The following is a 13,922-nucleotide window of genomic DNA, read 5'->3' as shown; positions in this document are numbered from 1 at the left end:
GATACTCATGTAATTGAAATTATCTACTTTTTCTTAATCTATAAATACTTGTCAAACTATACATATGGAATATTTTAAGGACTTCTTGACTAACGCTCAGGTCTCACCTGATCATTATTTTTGCATATTACTTATTTAATATTTTTCTGCCCAGTATCTTTGGAATCTGATCTAACTCTTGTCTTAAAGAGCACTATGGGCTTCTCTTATTGATTTTTTTTTTTTTTTTTTTTTTTTTTTTTTTTTTGCTCTGTATGGAAATGTATCATTTCCCTGACAAGGTCAAAATAAGACTTATATTTGTTTGTTCTCCAACAGGTAAAACCACTCATCTGGATTGAGTCTGTGATTGAGAAACATTCCCACAGCCGCATAGAGTATATGATCAAGGTCAGAGATCTCAAAATGCCTATGCTTAATTTCAGTCTCCTTCTACAAGGCGAACCATGTACACTATCTTACTTTAAACATTTTGTTATTTAAATCGTACATTTGATTTCTGGAAAGCTGCTCCTGTGACGGGTTAGATCCCCCTTCTGGAATGCCACCTGATGTACTGGGCTTTCACTGAGCCCCTTCTGCTCCACCAGCCTGGATTCTCTCTCCCTGTTTTCCTGAATTAGGCTCTCCAGCCTCTTGCAGTACACACACACAGGTAGGGCCACACCCAGCTGCAGACACAGACTTAAGTCAGCTCTGTGTGAGAGGATTCACCCAGCACTCACATGCCCACCCCCTTTGGGGAATAAACCCAAAATAATACTGTCTTGCACTGTATAGAAAGATCTGCACAGCGCAAGCTCATAAAAATTCGCCATCTCCCTCAATGTTGAGAGCTATGCACAACTTCTTGCCCCAAACTGAGTTTAATAATGAACAAAACAAATTCATTAACTATAAAAGGCAGATATTAAGTGATTATAAGGGATAACAAACAGAACCAAGCAGATTACTGAGCAAATAAAACAAAACACGCATACTAAGCTTAAGATTTTAGAGACTGGTTTCAAGAAGTAATTTCTCACCCTAAATGTTATTTTAGGCGAGTTGTAGAGTTTTGTAGCTTAGAGTTCCAGTTATTTCTTCTTACAGACTGGACTCCCATCTCAGTCTGGACTCACCCCTGCCTTTCCCCTTAGTTCCTTTGTCCCTTCAGTCTTTCTTCTTGGGTAGGCAATGGAGAGGAAAGCCTAGATTAACCCTCTCCGCAGCCTTAAAAAGGATTTACCTAAAGCAGGAAACCTTTGTTTGATCCCCATCCCCCTACAGAGGAAAAGTGCCAGCAGTGTCCAAGGTGGTATTTTGCATCAGGTGACATTATCACCTGACCTTGTAGTGTCAATGCAGCATCCCAGAAAACTCCTCAGGGAGGTGGGAGATTAGTATCTTCAGAGTTCTATTGTCCTTAAATGGCTCATTCAGGATGATTGCTTACTGTTTGGTGGACGTTTCCCCAAGTGTACACACAGTTGTAATTGTTACATAGTCAATATTTCTAACTTCAGATACAGAAATGATACATGCATACAAATTGGATAATCACATTCAGTAAATCATAACCTTTCCAATGATATCTTACATGAGCCATCTTGCATAAACTGTATCTTAGTTATGCCATATTCATATCATAACCATATTTCTATGAAGAATATGGTGTGTAACATCACAGCTCCTTCCATAAATATTTATCTGTTTTTACTCAATTCAAAACCTACTCAGCTAGTGCAGAGGATGTGTTCTGCCTGTAAGGCAGTATGACTTACTAACAGGGTAGTGCAAGATTTTTAATTAAAAAAAAAAGAAGTCTTAACATTAGTGTTTGTAAAAGCACTTTAAAGATATAAAGTCTTATACACATGCTAAATGTATTAATAGGATCATAATGGATTATATTCATCTTTTGCATACTTCCATTTGACAGTTAATCTAGTTCTGATCTCTGCATTACACTTTTGTGCATGGATCTTTCATAAGACTCCTGACAGAAAAGGATGTTTTACAGTTCCCAGCTCTCTGAACCTGATCAAATAAGATTTTGTTAAAACCTGCAAATTGTGTGTTTATTGGGAGGTGGGAAAAATAAAAACCCATTGCTTACTTTCTCTAGGCAAAGAGTCAGTTCAAGCGGAGATCAACTGCCAACAATGTGGAGATTCACATCCCAGTTCCAAATGATGCAGACTCACCAAAATTTAAAACCACAGTGGGCAGTGTCAAATGGGTTCCAGAGAACAGTGAAATCGTCTGGTCCATTAAATCATTTCCGGTAAGCTGTATTGGTGTAGTGGTATCCCTTATTGCTGCTACTGTAAGCTAGTGTGACTTTTATTAAAAGTAAATCTTCTATTTATGGAATCTAGAATTTGACTAAAATTTGTTCTAGGCTCAGTTCTACTGTACTGTTGGACTACTGGTACCATCTGCTTTCCCTCTCCCCTCATTGTAGGATTGGCACTTGAGGCAACAAGTACTTACCTTATCATTTTAAACTGGAAAAGTAAACAGGAAATCTTACTGTTTTTTCTAGATCTTGTTTAGTATTAGTAACTTAATGCTCAGTTTTAGCCTTTAGAAAAGGGCTAAATGACTCTGCATTTTCATAGTTTTGCGCTGGTATGAGACCTTTGCCACACAGAAGCACTTTGGTTTTTAAAGGATATTTTCTGATAGAATGATTTGTTTGCCTTCTTCTTTGGATAGGGGGGAAAGGAGTATCTGATGCGGGCTCACTTTGGGCTTCCAAGTGTTGAAGCTGAAGATAAAGAAGGCAAACCTCCCATCAGTGTCAAGTTTGAAATTCCATATTTCACCACTTCGGGAATACAGGTTAATAAGACTAAAAATTTAATTTATATGAATGGAATTTGTTTTGTTCATTTAGCTGCTGGATAATGCTCTTTGTGTGTAACTGAACCAAAAGGTGATGGTGTGATATTATGGTTTTATAATGGTACAGAATGTGGCTTGTCAATTTAAATTCAACTACATAGAAGTACAAATCTGTTTGGACAATATGAATTATCTTTTCAGTCCAAGTTTAAAAAAAATTATAATAGTTGTTTGAAGCTAGTCCCAATTAACTTTCTCATGACTAAGGGTGTGTACTCCATTTTTCTACCACTAAGCCAAAATAGATGTAAAATAAATTTAAAATGTTTAAAGGAGGCTGCAACTAAGAGAGACCTCAGTTTTGGGTTTTATTATTCCCAAAGCAAGCAAAAGCTTCTGAAAATGGGAATCTTTATTTAGTTAAATCATAGGATTAGAATTTGGCTTGTTGGTGCATTAAATATTTTGAACCTCCAGAAACTCTGTGTAAGTTGAGGACTTAGTATCCTTGTTCATCATAATTCTAAGATTTTGTACAAAACTTCTGTCTTCTTTTGTAAAAACAGTAAAAGTCATATTAGACTCATAGACTTTAAGGTCAGAAGGGACCATTATGATCATCTAGTCTGACCTCCCGCATGATGCAGGCCACAAAAGCTGACCCACCCACTCCTGGAATAATTCTCTCCCTTGACTCAGCTGTTGAAGTCCCCAAATCATGATTTAAAGACTTCAAGTCGCAGAGAATCCTCCAGCAAGCGACCCCTGCCCCATGCTGTGGAGGAAGGCGAAAAACCTCCAGGGCCTCTGCCAATCTACCCTGGAGGAAAATTCCTTCCCAACCCCAAATATGGCTATCAGCTGAACCCCGAGCATGCGAGCAAGATTCTCCAGCCAGACCCTCCGGAAAAAAGTTCTCTGTAGTAACTTTTAATATCCCATCATTGACCATTGTTACTAATTACCAGCGATGGCACGTTATTGACTAAAATCACGTTATCCCATCAAACCATCCCCTTCATAAATTTATCAAGCTTAATCTTAAAGCCAGAGAGGTCTTTCGCCCCCACTGTTTCCCTCGGAAGGCTGTTCCAGAACTTCACCCCTCTGATGGTTAGAAACCTTCGTCTAATTTCAAGCCTAAACTTCCCCACGGCCAGTTTATATCCATTTGTTCTTGTGTCCACATTAGTACTGAGCTGAAATAATTCCTCTCCCTCCCTGGTATCTATCCCTCTGATATATTTAAAGAGAGCAATCATATCCCCCCTCAGCCTTCTTTTGGTTAAGGTAAACAAACCGAGCTCCTCGAGTCTCCTTTCATACGACAGGTTTTCCATTCCTTGGATCATCCTAGTGGCCCTTCTCTGTACCCGTTCCAGTTTGTATTCATCCTTTTTAAACATGGGAGACCAGAACTGCACACAATACTCCAAATGAGGTCTCACCAGTGCCTTGTATAACGGAACCAGCACCTCCTTATCCCTACTTGAAATACCTCGCCTAATGCATCCCAGGACTGCATTAGCTTTTTTCACGGCCACGTCACATTGCCGACTCATAGTCATCCTGCGATCAACCAGGACTCCGAGGTCCTTCTCCTCTTCCGTTACTTCCAACCGATGCGTCCCCAGCTTATAACTAAAATTCTTGTTAGGCATCCCTAAATGCATCACCTTACACTTCTCACTATTAAATTTCATCCTATTACTATTACTCCAGTTTACAAGGTCATCCAAATCTCCCTGCAGGATATCCCGATCCTTCTCCGAATTGGCAATACCTCCCAACTTTGTATCATCCGCAAACTTTATCAGCCCAGTCCTACATTTGGTTCCGAGGTCAGTAATAAATAGATTAAATAAAATCGGACCCAAAACCGAACCTTGAGGAACTCCACTGGTAACCTCCCTCCAACCTGACAGTTCACCTTTCAGTATGACCCGCTGAAGTCTCCCCTTTAACCAGTTCTTTATCCACCTCTGGATTTTCATATCGATCCCCATCTTTTCCAATAATTCCTCATGCGGTACCGTATCAAACGCTTTACTGAAATCGAGGTATATTAGATCCACCGCATTTCCTTTATCTAAAAAATCTGTTACTTTCTCAAAGAAGGAGATCAGGTTGGTTTGGCACGATCTACCTTTTGTAAAACCGTGTTGTAATTTGTCCCAATTGCCATTGACCTCAAGGTCCTTAACTACTTTCTCCTTCAAAATTTTTTCCAAGACCTTGCATATTACAGATGTTAAACTAACAGGCCTGTAGTTACCCGGGTCACTTTTTTTCCCCTTCTTGAAAATAGGAACCACATTAGCTATTCTCCAGTCCAACGGTACCACCCCCGAGTTTACAGATTCATTAAAAATTATCGCTAACGGGCTTGCAATTTCTCGCGCCAGTTCCTTTAATATTCTCGGATGAAGATCATCCGGTCCGCCCGATTTAGTCCCGTTAAGCTGTTCGAGTTTGGCTTCTACCTCGGATACGGTAATGTCAACCCCCCCTCCTTTATTCCCATCCGTCACGCTGCCACTATTCCTGAGTCCTTCATTAGCCTCATTAAAGACCGATGCAAAATATTCGTTTAGATATTGTGCCATGCCTAGATTATCCTTAATCTCCAATCCATCTACAGTCTTAAGTGGTCCCACTTCTTCTTTCTTTGTTTTCTTCCTATTTATATGGCTATAAAACCTCTTACTATTGGTTTTAATTCCCCTCGCAAGGTCCAACTCTACACGGCTTTTGGCCTTTCTCACTCCATCTCTACATGCTCTGACCTCAATAAGGTAGGTTTCTTTGCTGATCCCTCCCATCCTCCTTGTACGCTTTCTGTTTTTTCTTAATCACCCCTCTGAGACACTCGCTCATCCAGCTCTGTCTAAATCTCCTGCCTACGAACCATTTTCCCTTTCTCGGGATACAGGCCTGCGACAGCTCCTGCAACTTCAACTTGAAATAATCCCAGGCGCCTTCCGCCTTTAGATCCATAAATATGTTAGTCCAATCTACTTCCCTAACTAGTCGCCTGAATTTATTAAAGTTAGCCCTTTTGAAATCTGTAAACCTTAGTCTCCGATTTAATTTTGTTAATCCTTCCATTTAGTTTAAACCGAATTAGCTCATGATCACTCGAGCCAAGGTTGTCCCCTACAACCATTTCCTCAACGAGGTCCTCACTACTCACCAAAACCAAATCTAAAATGACATCCCCCCTCGTCGGTTCAGCAACTACTTGATGAAGGAATTCATCAGCTATCACGTCTAGGAAAATCTGAGCCCTATTCATAGATTCATAGACTTTAAGGTCAGAAGGGACCATTATGATCATCTAGTCTGACCTCCCGCATGATGCAGGCCACAAAATCTGACCCACCCACTCCTGGAATAATTCTCTCCCTTGACTCAGCTGTTGAAGTCCCCAAATCATGATTTAAAGACTTCAAGTCGCAGAGAATCCTCCAGCAAGCGACCCCTGCCCCATGCTGCGGAGGAAGGCGAAAAACCTCCAGGGCCTCTGCCAATCTACCCTGGAGGAAAATTCCTTCCCGACCCCAAATATGGCGATCAGCAGAACCCCGAGCATGCGGGCAAGATTCTCCAGCCAGACCCACATTGACCATTGATACTAATAACCAGCGATGGCACGTTATTGACTTATTGACTAAATTATTATTTACTATCATTTGTTCCCCAATCTATATCCAGGAAGTTAAAGTCTCCCATGATTACACAGTTCCTATTAGTATTTACTTCCCTAAAAACATTAAAGAGTTCTCTGTCCATATCCAGGCTAGATCCCGGCGGTCTATAGCACACCCCAAGCACTATCCCAGGGGAGGTTCTAGTAGTTCTTTTACCCAGTGTGAGTATTGCCCAGACAGACTCAGTCTTATCCATTCCATCACTTATTATTTCTTTACAGTTTATCTCATTGTTGACATACAATGCTACTCCCCCACCTTTACCTTTGTTCCGGTCTTTCCTAAACAGCACATACCCCTCCATACCTGTACTCCAGTCATGACTACCGTTCCACCACGTTTTGGTTATTCCTACGATATCCGGTTTCATTTCTCGGACCAGGAGCTCCAATTCCTCCATTTTGTTACCTAGGCTTCTCACATTTGTTATCCAATTTGGTACGGACACCGTACCGCCAGTATGACCTATTAGTCTAGTATCCATTCCCCCCCTCTTCTCCTTATGTCCAATCTCTTCCCCCCGGCTGTAACTGTTCTTATCTCATCGACCTCCCTCTCAATGTTATAATCTGGTGTGGAGATTAACTGGACATCTCCCAACCATCTCCCCCAAATTCCTAGTTTAAAGCTCTCTTGATGAGATGAGCCAGCCTCCCTCCCAGAAGTCTATTTCCTTCCCTACTTAGGTGAAGTCCGTCCCGTGAGAACAGTTTTCTGTCCCCGAAAGCCTCCCAGTGGCCATACATCCCAAAGCCCTCTTTATAGCACCACTCCCTTAGCCAACTATTTATCATCACAATCCTGTCACCCCTTTGCTGCCCTTCTCTAGGAACAGGCAGAATCCCACTGAAGATGATCTGAGCCTCGATTTCCTTAAGCGTCTTCCCCAGCCTGGCATAATCTCCCTTGATTCTCTCCAGGGAGAACCTAGCCGTGTCATTCGTTACTACGTGAAGGACGATCAAGAGGTTCTTACCTGCTCCTTTTAGGATCCTTTTCAACCGCAGGTCCACATCCCATATCTTAGCGCCCGGTAGACAGCACACTCTTCTGTTCTCTGGGTCCACCCTGGTCACAGGCCTGTCTAACCTCCTCAGTAAGGAGTCCCCAATCACGTAAACCTGCCTTTGCCTGGTGACAGTGCGATCTACTAATCTATCCCGTTCCCTCTAGTTGCAACCCCTGTCCATTCCTATTTTCCCTTATAATCCCCCTTATGCCATCCTGTATCCTCCCGGGGCCCAGATTTGGTGCTGTCTCCATCAACTCCTCCCCTCTTTCTATGGGATTAGCCGCTCTTCTCTCCTTGCCTTTGCTCCATCAGCTGCTCGAACCCCCTTCTAAACTCTACCAGGGTATCTACCTGCATCTCCAAACCTCGGATCTTTTCTTCTAGCAGCTCTATTAGGCGGCACTTCATGCAGACATACCTCTGTTCAGACACCCCCGCTAGGACCATGTACATACCGCAGCTGCCACATGCGATCATCTGCATTGTGTCCCCTGCTGCTTGGCTCATGGCTGCTGTTGTCTGAGCTTGCCTGCTCACCTGTGCCCTCCGCACCTGGGGGAACACAGCACATGGGGCCCCGCGCCCTCCTGCCTCCCCTTCTCCTCCAATGGAACTCCCACTCAAACTCCCCTGTTAGCAGCCCTGTTTGCCAGCTCCTGGAATATTGGAATTGTATTGCAAGATCAGTCTAATGATCCATCTAGTATAATACCATGTTTCTGATAATGGCTAGTCCCACGTGCTTCAGGGAATGTGAAACAAAATCCTTTATGAACTGAACCATGAGAATTTATATTATTAATTTTTAAAATACATCCATCTCATGTAACTGGGTGCTTTTATTATCCTTATGCATGTTTAATCCTTTCTGAAGCTTACCTAGCTTTTGTATGTATTGCATAGAAAAACGTTTTTCCGGTTTACAAATTTCAAACTTTTTTAGTTGAGTTTAATATCTCCCTTTCTCTTATGAAGTATAAAAAGCACTTTGTGCTACTCCTTAGGGTTAGGGTTATTTTGTATACCTCTCTCATATCCCCCATCATTTTGTCTCACCTCTGAATATTCTCTCTCTTCAATGTCTCATATGGAAGCATTCCATTCTTTTAATTTTGTCCCCTTGACTCTGGATACCTACTATTTCTGCTATATCTTTTTGAGATGAGGTGATCAGAACTGTGCACATTATTCCAGGTGTGTTACCAGTTATTTACATGGCATAATATTTTTTAACACATCCCAGCATTCTACTCAGTCTTTTTTTGGCCACTGCTGCACATTGAACTGTTCAAGGCTTTTTGCCTAAAACATATCTTCTATTAAATGTTGCTAGGCTGAAGTCGAAAAGTAATTTAATGTGTTTTCTTTTCAGGTCCGCTACTTAAAGATAATTGAGAAGAGTGGCTATCAGGCTTTGCCATGGGTTCGCTATATCACCCAAAATGGAGGTAAATAGCAAAGCTATAGATTGTAGACACTGAAGTTGCCCATGTAGTTTTCCCATTAACACACTTTTCTCTTTGTTGTATGTTCCCAAGATAATTTACCTGCATGATTCCACTAGACTTCTCATTCTTTAATAATGTGCAGTATTGCTACAAATTATATTCATAAATATATTCCTCTCTCCCTTTACCCTGCTTTTATGGAAGTGCCACTGTTGTGACTTTATAGTTAGGCTTGGGTTGAGTATTTTGCATGTAACACAGAGATTCAACCCCTTTAGGCATATACATTTTAAGAAAATACACACCTCAAAGAAAAGACTGGCAGTCATGGAATCTGTTAAGCATTTGGGAAGGTCGAGTTTGGTGAACAGAAATTCCTATTCCTGGAATGTTTAACTCTAATGAGGCAAAATTTCCTTTAATTGGTTATTGAGCATGTAAACAGCTAGAGTTCTTCTAACATGGTCCTTTATACAGATCTCATTGTTGTTTGAGTAATCTTTGCTTTAATTTGGCATTGGTATATCATAAATATTTCTGCTCTGATATTGCTACTTTTTTGTATTAATAAAATAAGATGAACTAATTTAACTAACTCTTCTGAATTTATTTTTCTCTTGCAGATTATCAGCTCCGAACACAATAGTACTTTTTCCAACCAGAACAGATGACAAATCTTCAGGTCTAGAATTTGTAGAAAACTTTGTGGTAGTGAAGGCTGTGAACATTGTCTCCAGGGTATTATATCAGCAAACTTTAACTGAGGAGGAGAGAGAGTGGTTGTTTTTTTAATTGTGTTCAACACTAAGTGTTTGGACTATTAGTGCAGGTTGTATGGATGTCTAATTCTTAAAGCATGTTACTACTTCTGCTAAATGCTGATCATATTAGGAGTAGCAGTTATTTTGAGAAGCCAGGATTGCCTTGCTAGTCATACTTCAACGTTCCATATTTTAAAAGTGTGTAAATACCATCTTTAAAACCAGTGGAAGCATTATTTAAAAACTAGAGAGGTCATGGTGCAACTGAAGTGGCTGCTAAGCATTCTTAGTTGTAAATAACCCTGGGCCTTTATTTCACACTGAAAACACCTGACAGTTTTGAGGCTTATTTCTTAGCTTGCAAAGGAATGATTAAAGGTAGTGATGAGTCAAGAAAGGTTAGGTTCTAAGTTCAAAATAAAAGTTGGTTTTATTGACAAAGTTCAGCCCATTTAATATCTGTCAAACCTTGAGATATTGGGGGTGGTGTTTGTAAGCATAAATTTGATAAAAAAAAATACAGGTGCATAAATTACCATAGTAACTTGAAGGGGAAGACACATCAAGAATAAATGCCCATAGTCTCTGTGGAGTATCGTGGTCAATGCTTGTTCAAATTATGGAGCTAAGATGCAAAGCTGAGAAGTCCAAACAAATTAAGAAAACTCAATATCAACTATCATATAAAACTTGCTTGGCTTTGATATTTCTAATTGCAAAAAAATCTAAAAATTAAAGGTCTCAACTTGTAAATATTAAACTTCAGATTAACCATATTGGCTTTTAAATGTTTAAAACAAAATTCAGCAGATGGAACATGTTTGTAAGTAGTAATAACTAATAGTACTTCAGGCACTTCCTGATAACTGATTGCTGTCATTAGAGGGGCTGGTAGATAAAAGAATAAGAAATTACATATCTGTCATCCAGGTTAGATTTAGGTAAATTCTTTTTTCTTCAGTTTTCAAGAATTATTTACATTTTCTTCAGCTTCTCCTGAAAGGCTACTTTCTTTGACAGTCTCTTCCACTTGTAAATCACAGTTCAAAATGTTACACTTTCAAGCTTTAGAACTCGTTTTTTGAGGATGCTGCAAACTGCATAATTGCACCAATTTCAGAAAATGTTAAACAGTGGTTATATCAGTGTTTTCTTTAAAAAGGACTTAACTTTTATTTTTAATGTGAATTTATTGCTCCTGCCAGGTTTTAGCTTAACATTGAAGACTGAATATCGCTGTCCACAACTGATGCAGCACAGATAATTGGGGTATAAGGTTTACCACCCCTATTCTGCCATGCTAAAGTGCCTGAGCTATGCCCCAGAGGGGAGAGGTCACTGTGCCTGTTTGTTCCTTGTAGATTTTTGTGGACCATATGTATGCAATATTATTTAGAAATACTCACAAAATTCCACTGAACCAATTTAGCTTTGATATTAGAGGAGGATTTGTTTCAGAAAGGACTAATTCTGCTGAAGATTGTAATAGCATTGTTAAAGCAGCTGGAAAATCACATCATCATAGCTGGATAATTAGAATATTAAGTATGGATGCATGTAGTTTTCTGGAGTAAGGTTATAGGATTTTATTATCCACCAAAATGTTAAAACAAATTAAATCCTCTTACCCCATATTTTGGTTTTACTACTGTCATTTTTGGTTGAAATTTTAATCTTGAGACCAAACTGACCATTTTACAAGTTTAATATAAAGTACTTAGCTAACCTGTTACATAGCCCCTCAGATGTTGTCTTCAGCCTACATTGTTTATGTAGTACTTTTAATCATTTGCTTGTTAAATGTGGCAGGTGTTATAGTTTTGGTTTTCCTTGTTGAAGCATGTACCTTACAAACCAGAACAGTATTTACTGGCTCTTTGCAGCTGCTGAAGTTCGATTATATTGGAGTGGCCATAGGCAGCAAAGAACAAGAAATCATTCTTGCAGCACTAAACTCCACTGTCATTCTTCAGTCGCTGTAAGGTAAAAGGGTCTGAATCTGCCTGTGGATTAAAGTACCTCTAGTTAAGAGGATTGATTCTGAACTCCTGGACCATGTTTTATAAATGCTGAAAGTATTAATTTAATATGCCCAATTTAATTACTATCACACTAAGAACTGTCAACATTAAATATTTGCAGTACACAGGTCAATTAACTACATGTGCGTATTTATCAAACTACACAAATTACAGTAAAAAGGCCTTCACAGTTTGTTGTTCACATTATCAGATACTTCAAAAAAGGCCAATTTAATCCAACAGTGGCCCAAATGTTCTGTATCTACCTACTATATGGATGTAAGGCAGAAATAAGAGCTGTGACATTAGTTTAGTGCTGGTCTTTGTTTAGAGACTATTTCTATATTCCTCTTCCTTGGGCTAAATATTAAAATTTGTTCCTTTACAATTTGCAGTGGCGGTCTTCATTGTGCATTGGTAATTTGTCATCTCCTGGCTGGCTTCTATAACTTTAGTTTGGCAATCTGCAACTGTGAATTGAGAAGTGTTGCTCTCCTTGTAGACAATTATTTTAAACAAGATGTTCACCACTTATCTCTTTATTATAAAGTGAGCAGGAAAAGATATGTATGTATTCACCTAGGTTTCCAAATCAGTGTGGTTTCATAGACTCTTAAATTAGTTAGCCAGAATGTGCCAATTCCTATCATAAGTAGCTGGGACTTCAGCACTATAAACCAGCCAGGCTATAGTTCCTTGTTGCTTCATGTGGGAACACTGAAATGGTAACATCTCTTACAATCACTTTGTTCTGAAATGTGCACATCTAATTTTAGTAGCACCTTGGCACATTTGAGAACGTTCCTGCAAAAATGCTGATTTGTAGGACCAAAAACAAGAGGCTTAACCTGCTGTGGGTGATACAGTTCTTACTTTTATAGGTTTGTTAATTTGAAACAGTGCTCGAGCACATACAGACCTTTATTAATAACCTGTCTGCCCTTATGTTGCAACAGCCCTTTTTCAAACTCAATAATAGTTGAATGGAAGTGCTACATGAATTCTTACTACCAAAAAAACCTGCTGAAAATGTATTCCTTTAATTTTACCATAAATAGCGCTTAATATTATTACATTAGTAGTTTCTTGAAGATAATTCATACCTTTTTCCTCACAGACTATAGTTTAACTTTTTGGTATTTAAAATATCTTTAGGTTTAATCTGAACTAACTAATTCAGGTTTAGTTAATTAAACTAACCATGGTGGTGAAAAATCAACCTCCTTTTTACTTATGATGAAGGGGCCCAAGGCCCCTTTGCGTTCTCCACACCACCTCCTTTACTTCCATCGCAAACTTTTAGCAACTCCTGCTGGAAGTTGCCCTCTGTTCGTTCTCTCTCTTCCCCCTCCCCCCAAGGGGACACTGCTCCTGCCCCATTACCCGGCCCCTTCCCTCTAATGGGCACTATCTCATCCCCTGTTCCCACTCCTACCTACGCAACTGCTCTGTAATATACTGACCCTGGCTACCACCTTGAAGGCTAGCAGTAGTGGAGGTGGAAGAAAAAATACAGCTGGGCTGGAGCCAGTTCCCTGCAGTTCAGAAAGGAGAGGAACACGAACACCTGCTTGGGTCCCACCTTCTTCCCCACCCTCTCACTGCTAACTTTCCCCAGTACAGCACAAAGCAGAGGGAGAGAAGAGCAGGTAAGAATTGCCTCACCTTCTGTCCTAAGATGGCTCCATGTGTCCCCAGCAGCTGTTGCTTCCCCAAGGCCTGCAGCTCAGATTCCCAACAGCAGCATCTAGTGGCTGAAGCCAGAACTGAAATACAATACAACCTCAGACTGACTGGTCAACTGCAGGCCTCATTTGGAACTGGAAGTACACAGGCAGCAGCAGAGACCCCCCCCCCCCCCAAAAAAAACAAACACCACCCACAAATATAGTACAGTACTGTGTTAAAAGTAAACTGCTAGGGAAAGTTTAAATTTTTTTGACAGGTAAGGGGAAACTATGCTAGTTTCATTTAAGATCATTAAAAGCAGCATTTTTCATCTGCATAGTAAAATTTCAAAGCTGTATTAAGTCAATGTTCAGTTGTAAACTTTGGAAAAAATCATGTTCTGACCAAAACATTACAGAGTTACAAATAACCTCCATTCCTAAGGTGTTCATAAGAGGTTCTACTGTAACAGG

At 40.0% G+C, this 13,922-nt stretch overlaps 1 protein-coding gene across 1 annotated transcript in view; it reads left to right on the top strand.

The window, feature by feature from the left end:
• AP1M1 (adaptor related protein complex 1 subunit mu 1) overlaps window positions 1-12,163 on the top strand; it is a 30,520-nt gene extending 18,357 nt beyond the window's left edge. Inside the window, exons 8-12 of the mRNA XM_065422405.1 lie at window positions 319-390; window positions 2,108-2,266; window positions 2,701-2,826; window positions 8,924-8,999; window positions 9,623-12,163. Coding sequence (XP_065278477.1) covers window positions 319-390; window positions 2,108-2,266; window positions 2,701-2,826; window positions 8,924-8,999; window positions 9,623-9,645 — 456 coding nt within the window. The 3' untranslated portion in view covers window positions 9,646-12,163. The remainder of the gene's footprint in view (window positions 1-318; window positions 391-2,107; window positions 2,267-2,700; window positions 2,827-8,923; window positions 9,000-9,622) is intronic.
• Window positions 12,164-13,922: the final 1,759 nt, after the last annotated feature.

This window comes from Emys orbicularis, chromosome 24 (assembly GCF_028017835.1).
Source record: "Emys orbicularis isolate rEmyOrb1 chromosome 24, rEmyOrb1.hap1, whole genome shotgun sequence".
Lineage (NCBI taxonomy): Eukaryota > Metazoa > Chordata > Testudines > Emydidae > Emys > Emys orbicularis.
Note: the sequence above shows the minus strand (reverse complement) of the source record. Positions and strands in the feature narration are given on the sequence as shown.